General features: G+C 33.3%; 1 protein-coding gene across 3 annotated transcripts; it reads left to right on the plus strand.

Moving 5' to 3' along the window:
- The first annotated feature begins 428 nt into the window (after positions 1-428).
- On the plus strand, positions 429-4,223 carry LOC131002029 (uncharacterized). 3 transcript variants are annotated; one of them, XM_057928703.1, is made up of 6 exons: positions 429-1,125; positions 1,816-1,987; positions 2,067-2,254; positions 2,510-3,373; positions 3,469-3,546; positions 3,963-4,223. In XM_057928703.1, the coding sequence occupies exons 1-6, from the start codon at positions 790-792 to the stop codon at positions 4,017-4,019; spliced, it is 1,695 nt and encodes a 564-aa protein (XP_057784686.1). In that variant the 5' UTR covers positions 429-789; the 3' UTR covers positions 4,020-4,223. The 3 variants fall into 3 exon arrangements, with proteins under 3 accessions (XP_057784686.1, XP_057784687.1, XP_057784688.1); XM_057928704.1 differs by having other exon boundaries at positions 429-722; XM_057928705.1 differs by having other exon boundaries at positions 778-1,135.
- Positions 4,224-8,400: the final 4,177 nt, after the last annotated feature.

Here is an 8,400-nt window from a genome sequence, read left to right on the forward strand (position 1 = left end):
GGGGCCGCAACAACACCAGGATCTCACCCTTCAAGCAATTCTGGTGGCCATCGCGAGCTTCTTTGTGGGGGGTATAATCCTTATTAGAAATGGATATTGGGTACATTCCTCCCTTAAAAGACATTATAAGGTATAAGGGAGAGGGTTGCCTCACCGTGGCATCCAATGTGGGACACTTCAATACACCCCCGCACGCGCAGCGTGGACTATCCCAAACGCCATCTATTGACAACGATGTTGGAGGGGGGGCCTCATTGGATCAACGATATTGGGGGCATCATTGGATTGGGTTGGCTCTGATACCATGTTAGAAATAAATATTGAGCTCATTCCTCCCTTAAAAGGTCTTTTAAGGGAGAGGGTTGTCTCACCATATAAAGTGGCTCATGCCAGTATCTCCAATCCAATGTGGGACACTTCAATAATCCTCGCCTCAATCCTCATCATCTGCAATAGTGAATCAAAGCAGAGCCGGCAGCGCTCATCAATCCTGCTGATCATCGGCGACGGCAGCTTCGGGCTGGTGTACAAGGCCCAGCTGAACTCCGGCGCGTGGTGGCCGTGAAGAAGCTCTCCCCGGACGCCTTCAGGGGAGGAGGGAGAGAGAGAGCTAAGAAAAGAGAGAAAGGGGTGGGGAAAGGGTGAAGAACCAAGGAAATGGGAGGAGGACCGAGGATTTCAACGATTTTTACAGGAGATTTTGTGATAGAAAAAAGCCAAAGGTGAAAATTTCACAACGTCCAAAACTTACCGGAATCGTTTAATACGCTTTCGAGCACAAAGTCGGAGATGACACCAATTCCTCCAATCAAACTCTTTTTACCCTTTGTTATTACAAGGGTAATATCGACATTTCATCCACAACTACCACCTTTCTGGCATGTTGTCACACAGCTTCTGCAACATTTTTTTTCTTCTTTTGATGGAAAACTTCTGCAACATTTAACAGAAAAGTACAAGTATTTTGCGTTCCTTCCCACTATAGTCTGTTCTACGTTGATCTCCATTTCTTTCAGAAAAATCTGCAACGTCCAATCTCAGTTGTGTGCAGCGATTTTATCCTTTCTCTCACACACATTCATAAACGCGAAACTCTTCTCCGTTTTTGCTTGTTTGAAGTCCGAGGTGAAAATCGGTACTTTTTTTTTCCCATTTTTCCGTTTATGTTTGAATGATGGTGAAGATTAGAAAACATACAAACAATTTTAGTAGTATTGGTGTTATGTTGAATGCAATTTCTGTTTGAGGTTGGTTTTATTGATTCATCGTTGATTAATGCTCATGCTGACTCTGTTCGTTTCGCTCCCTGCGATTCTCGCGCTTTATTTATTGCTTGTGTTGACTATCATATGTTTACGACGTGTGGGTTTAATGTATGCTTCTAAACTTTTGAGTACTGTCAATATTGAGTTTTGTGCTTTATGCAATTATGCTTAGTTTAGTTCTTACTCGACGCTTTATCAACTAAGGCAAAGTGCATCACCCAGTCTTTTCTTGTGTCGTTGGAGTTGGTGACATATATGTTGGCTTTTCTTATCGCATAAAAGGCATCAACTATTGGCTTAACTTCTAGGAGTCTTCGTCCCCTGTTGCTGCGTTAATACTAGAACTTTTTGAGTTCAATTACCCAAGCCTAAATGAGAGTCTTCTCCTTTGAATTATTGATGGTTCGTGCCATTTCCAATGGGAAAGAAGTGCAGTGAAAGATCTCTATAGACTGAGATTGTTTGCGTGTGTGATTAACTTGTTGTTTCTTCACGCAATTATTCTATAGTTCACTTCAGTTATTCTCAAATAAATGCTTCAACTCTGTAGATGGGGGCGGGCAGAAAAACTACAACAATTACACTGGAGGAGAAATATGAAACTTCCTGGAAAGCTAACGCTGGTGCACCTGCTAGAAATTTGACAAAAGTTGAACTCGGAGCCATTATATTTGGATGCAAGCATAGCACTATCAAGGAATGCTTGGAAAATGAGCTTTTTGGTGTGTTCTCATCATCAAATATCTTTTTAATTTTTTTTTGAGGTTAATGTATGTATATCTTTGATGTTTTCTTGAGCAGGATTGCCAGCTGGGCATTATTCATATGTGAAGAAAGCAACCCCTGGCCTTCCACTTTTTCTGTTCAACTATAGTGACCGGAAGCTTCATGGTGTATTTGAAGCAGTGTCATGTGGCCAGATGAATATTGATCTGAATGCATGGATCACTACGAGTGAGGGTGCTGCGACTACACCATATCCTGCACAGGTAAGCAAACAAAGCTGGAAATCCCTTGTTTATACATAAAATGTTGTTTGTGTAATTTTCTGGATGGGGGCTTCTAAGTATAGTAATGATAGAGAAGTGATAGTAAGTTTGTAACATGTTTTATGATTATCAATAGTTGTTAGCTCAGATAGTGGTTTCTTTCTATCTATCTTTTTTTCCCCCTCATTCTTTTTGGAGACGCAAGATACTGAACTATCTTAGTTAAGCAAGTATATGCTCATTATGCTGTTTTAGGTACGAATCCGTGCAACGTGTAGATGTCGTCCTTTGCTTGAAGAAGAAATGAGACCTATAATTGCAAACAATTACTACACAGAGAAGTTCTTTTGGTTTGAGCTTGATAAAGAACAAACAAAAAGATTGATGACACTCTTCAAATCATCTCCATGTCCAGAAAACATACTCCGCCCCTCAAATGCAGATTGGAAGAAAAACATCTTCAATGCTCCGTTGAGATCTAGTGTAGTTAACTTGGAAGCACGTTATGGAATGGCTGAGGCAAGGTTAAAAGAAAATAAGCAATCGAATGTCTCAGTCTGTAACAGTAACAGAGATGCTTTTTCCCCGGAGAAGAAATGGAGTGAGTTGTTCAAACCTTCTTCTTCTTCGTCAGCAGTGAACCATGCTGAAGTTTCCACACCTCAGAAAGTGTTAAATCCAGCAACATCAGAATGTTTTGATGAGGAGTGGGAATCTGCCTCAAATTCTAATGCATGGGGTGAATTGCCTCCTGAAGAAGTTCATTACGATGATACTAATGTCGAGAGTGACTCAAGTATTGTGGAATGTTGGGAAGATAGCGATCTTGTTGACAGTTATTTGAAAGAGATATCTGAAAGCAGTAGGCAATTTCATGATGGAGACAGTGTTAGGCCTAATCTGAAAGACGACAAGATGACTCTTTTGGATGGATGGGGTGATCCTGTGCAAGCTGATGAGTCTGAAGAAGGTTTGATCGATAGCAAAGAAAACAATGGACCTAGCATCACTTTGGCACCTGTACAAGATAGTCAGCTTAACTTGATGGACAGGAGGGTTCAAGAGGACAAGTCCGAAGAATATATACAACCTTCCCAATTTATGTACATGATCACTAAGGTAATGGCTGCCCTCTGTTCTTGCATTTACATATTTCCAACAAAAAATTTCATTATACATAACTTTCCTCTTAAATCTTGTGAATTATGATGAAGTTTATGGAAGAAATTGAAGAGTTGAAGGTCACGCAGTTCAATCAAAGTCTGAAAATTGAGACTCTTGAGCAGGAGTTGGTACAGTTTCTTTTCTTCACTGCTATTTAGTAATTCTCGATCTTTTAATTATGGGCTTACCGCTTACATAGTGCTTGTGATGTTGTGAACTATTCTTCTCTTTTCATGCTTTCTTTCTGCCTCTCTTTCCTCAATTTTCTTGGAGAAAAGTGACTATGTTATTATGAGTATTTGAAGTTGCATAAATGTTTGAATACACATATGGATTGTTTCAACAAACTTTAGTGAACACCATACTGCAAACCGCACACCATTTAATGCGTCTTAGTAGACTGCAATTTCATTCTTTCTTTCTCTGTGTAGTAAGAACATAACTTGGTCGATTCACATGGGGTTTTCTTGTAGTCAAGTTGTCAACTTGTGTTTACGAATGTGATTTTGATGTTGAATGTTCTGGTATTTAAAAATTTGTGTAGGGCCATTCCAAACAAGAACTTGATGAATTGAACAAGAGGTTTCAAAAGTTGGAATAATCGCCATCCTCCTCGAATGATCGGTAATACACAAAAAGCTGCGCATCCCATATTCCCATGTTTTATATTCAGAGCAATTAATAACTCCCTAGACTTATAATATATTTTATGATAATTAAAGTATGTGTCAATTCAGTCTACTTTCACAGTATTGACAATTAACTCCCTATATTTTATGATTTCAAGTAATTTTATGCTATTTTTGCTTAACGTGTAATGTGTGATTTGTTAAAAAAAAAACTATCATCGCATTCACGAGCCATCACCGTAAGACCCATGTCGTTTCAATATCTGACTAGTCACATCATTGATATGATTATGACCACTTTTATCAATGACCATGGTCATCACTACAAGACAAAAAAAAAGTAAATTAAAAAAAATGTTAAAATTTAAATTAATAAACAACCGGTTGTAAATTTAATTGTAGACCAACTTAATACTATAACTCTTACTCTTGATCTGCCACGTGGCAGTGGCACAAATGTCATGATTTAATTAATGATTGTTTTCTTAATTTTCTAAACCATTTTTATATTTGTGAATAGCGGAATCTACCCACTCTTATAATCTATCTTACAAAACTACCCACACTACCCAAAAGCAAAAAGTGATGGTGATAGGCATGCTTGATTTTTTGTAAAAGTTCTTACACAAGTACAATTGTGTAAGATAGGTAAAAATGCACAAAATTTAATAAAACAGTAATACGAGGGCTGAAAAATTCCAATTTAAACATATATGTAATAACAAAACATTTCTGAACCTAATGGGTCAACTAGCCGCCAGTAAACCCTAGCCGCTAGCACTAGCCGCCGGTGTTTTCTCCGGCGGCTAGTGTTAGCGACTAGGATTTACTGGCGGCTAGTTGACCCATTAGTTTCAGAACCTTTTTTTGATTCTCAATTCGTAACTAGCCGCCAGAAATTCGTAGCCGTAAGCACTAGCCGCCGGTAAAAAAGTTCCGCGGCTAGTGCTGCCGGCTAAGAATTTCTGGCGGCTAGTTATGCCATTCGCTTCAAAAAAAATATTTCCTTCATAATACACATAATCGTGAATTTTTGTACCTTCGTAATAATATTTCTAACACACAAACATCCCCTAATTTTTTTCAATTTTTCAACCTACAGTATATATTAATGCAGGAAAGTGACGTGAGTTGGCATTTATGGCATCTTTCTGACATTGTGTAAGAACTTTTACAAAAAACCAAGCATGCCTATCACCATCACTTTTGCTTTTGGGTAATGTGGGTAGTTTTGTAAGATAGATTATAAGAGTGGGTAGATTAAATTTCGACCCTTTTTATATCCTACTTTTGTAAACCATATTTGTGGTTAAAAATATTTCCATAGAAAATGTCTCCTGCCCTATAAATATAGCAAATTAATATTGTAATTTAGTTTATTTTGTAAGCTTTATTTTGTTATTGAGTTTATAGTTTCATTTAAGTGTGTAGAATTTTTTTAATTGCTAATTGCAAATATAAATAACTACTATTATATATTTTTTAAATATAAAAAAACAAATGTAAAAATTATATAATAATAAATAATAATATTAGTAAATATATTTTAGGTTGAAAGGATCATTGATAAAAGATAAATATATTAGTAAAGTATATAATAATAAATAATAATATTAGTAAATATATTTTAGAGATATGAAAGTTGGGTTGGTGTAGGTTGTTGATAAAGATAAAGACTAAAATTTTTACGGTCACTAATAAAAGTAACTCATTTATTTAGTGAAAATATCACATAAATACCCCTAAGAAAATAAAAGCAAAAGTATGCGAATTAAAATTTCATAATTAGATATAAAAAAAAAACACACACACACACAAAGGGCTTGTTTGTTTGTTGACACAGATTTTGTAATGGAAAAATAATTTAATTTTGAAATATTAAATTTCTATGTTTGATTAATTTGTTGTCAAATAAAAAATGTAATAAAAATATTGAAAACAAAAAAAGTAGTGTAATCTTTTAGAATTGTTATTTCCTAACTTTTCTTAGATTTATTTTTCTTCATTCTCACGATTCTTACTTACTCATATATTAAATATTATTTATATTGTTTTATTAAAATGCAAACTACAATTTTCAGTTAGTAGGTTTTTTGTGTTTTGTATTATTATTATTATTATTATTATTATTATTATTATTATTATTATTATTATTATTATTATTATTATTATTATTATTATTATTAAATTGATTAATTAATTAATAACTTCTTTTAAGCAAATCATAATTTAAATCTTAGAACAATAAATCATACTTTATGTTGTATATTATTATTATTATATAGAAAATAAGAATTTAATTTAGAATTATGAATCATATTATTAACCTTAATAATGTACATTGTTGTTACTAAAAAAATGATTACATAAATGTTTTATGCATATTAAATTATACTTTAATTCTTATATATATATATATTGATTAATTATATTTATTTAACTATACAAATCCAGAATCCTAACAATTGCTTTTGGTATTTTCAAACACACGAAAATGAATCTATAGTAATAAGACATGATTACATGCCAATCGTATGATGCAACAAATATTTGTCTCGTGATGATAAGACATGATTAATAAAATAATTGAATTCAATCAAATGTCTGATATGCATGATGGGCTCGTTATGAATAATTGGTCCACACTTTAATCATCTAACTGAGTGATTATTTATCATCACAAAGTTGAACTGATTATTTAATCATCCTTCAATCTACAAAGAAAAATTTCAAAAATACACACATAAAAATTACTCTCTCCGTTCCACCATCTAAAGTGAGATTCTTTCTTTTTGGGCGTCCCATCTAAAGTGAGACTCTTTCCTTTTTGGGTAAAAGTTTTACCCTTTAAATACCTTTTCACTTTTTCATTTATATACAAAATACACATTTCTTAATTTTCACGCCCAAAAAAACGGTCTCACTTATGGTGGGACAGAGAGAGTATTATTGATTTTGTTTGTCCTCAATGTATTTGCATTTTTATAGGATTGTCGCAAAAGTTTTTTTTTTTTTTTTTTTACCAAAGCTCTCTCTCTACATTTTAATCATAATTCTTCAATTTATCATAAATCACACTCAATTAATCTAAAACACACAATTAAGTAATTCAAATAATTCAGTCATACTCTACCCTATTCATCTTATCTATTTTATCCAACAAAAATATTATCATGTTTGATTTTTATTAAATTCAAACAATTAGAATTAACCAAAATAAGAAATCAATCTATACTTAAAAGTAAGTTGCACCTTCTCACTTTTTTATAAAAAAAGTTTATAACACTTAATAGTTTTTTAACAAGATATGAATTCCTTTTTCATAATTTTATCCTTCTAAATATTCGTGCGTAAACAAAATATATCAATTAAATTGGTCCAGTGAGAATATGAATTCCCTTTTCATAATTTTATCCTTCACATAGGCGATGTCAACACATATTATCAGGGGCAGAGCTATTAAGGGGCTAGGGCAGGCTGAAGCCCACCACCAGCTTTTCAATTTATTTCTTAACTTTTTTTTTTTATATATAAATTTATTGTGAAATGTATATTAATTAAGAGAGATAGATGAAGAATGAAAGCCATATCTTCACATAGAGATAAATAGGACACTGCACACCCAAATTAGAAAATGGTAAAAAGTGACAATCAATTAATTTTTCAATTGATTTATTGGATGATTGAGTTGACATTGGTTTTATTCGTAGTCACAACTTTTCTTGAGAAAGCATATTCTGCGATGAATATTGTCAAGAGTGATTTGCGAAATCATGTACACTGAGAATGATGTTTTCTCCACAATTGATAACGTGAAGATCTTGCAACGTTTTCATTTGATTAGTACACATTGAAATCAATTGTCATTGTTTTCTCAAACAGAAACAACTAGCTCGCCAATATATATATTCTTAAGTTATTTGTAATTTATTAGAACTATTTAATCTATGAAAGTATTGTTTGTTATTATTACTAGTATTATTCTTGTTTCTTAAGGGAAAAAAAAAGATAAACAGTACAAATTGCCCAAAAAAAATTAGCTCGGAGACTACCGTTATCAAACCCCCGTACAATTTCAGCCCCCCTACTGGTAGTTTTCAACTCCTCCACTGCATATTATTATCTCAATCCACAAAACATAGTTTATTTTTGTCATTTTGGTATATCCACAAAAATTAGTCAATTTCTATTTTTGAAAACTTTCTATATGATAGACCACTTTCTCCGCTCACAATATAATTAATTATCATTATTAACACTATTGTTTTAAATATGACCCCTCTCTATTCACAATACACTCAACTATTTTAATTAAAATTCATGTCTTCCTCTTCTAAAATTACTTTTTGTGGA

The sequence above is a fragment of the Salvia miltiorrhiza genome, chromosome 8 (genome assembly GCF_028751815.1).
Source record: "Salvia miltiorrhiza cultivar Shanhuang (shh) chromosome 8, IMPLAD_Smil_shh, whole genome shotgun sequence".
Taxonomy (NCBI): Eukaryota; Viridiplantae; Streptophyta; class Magnoliopsida; order Lamiales; family Lamiaceae; genus Salvia; species Salvia miltiorrhiza.

Bases quoted from the DNA above. Each gene is read 5' to 3' on its own strand.
- LOC131002029 (XM_057928703.1), top strand. From the start codon at position 790: ATGACACCAATTCCTCCAATCAAACTCTTTTTACCCTTTGTTATTACA. The intron at 1,126-1,815 runs GTGAAAATCGGT...TCAACTCTGTAG, and splicing joins TTGCTTGTTTGAAGTCCGAG to ATGGGGGCGGGCAGAAAAAC. The intron at 1,988-2,066 runs GTGTGTTCTCAT...TTTCTTGAGCAG, and splicing joins CTTGGAAAATGAGCTTTTTG to GATTGCCAGCTGGGCATTAT.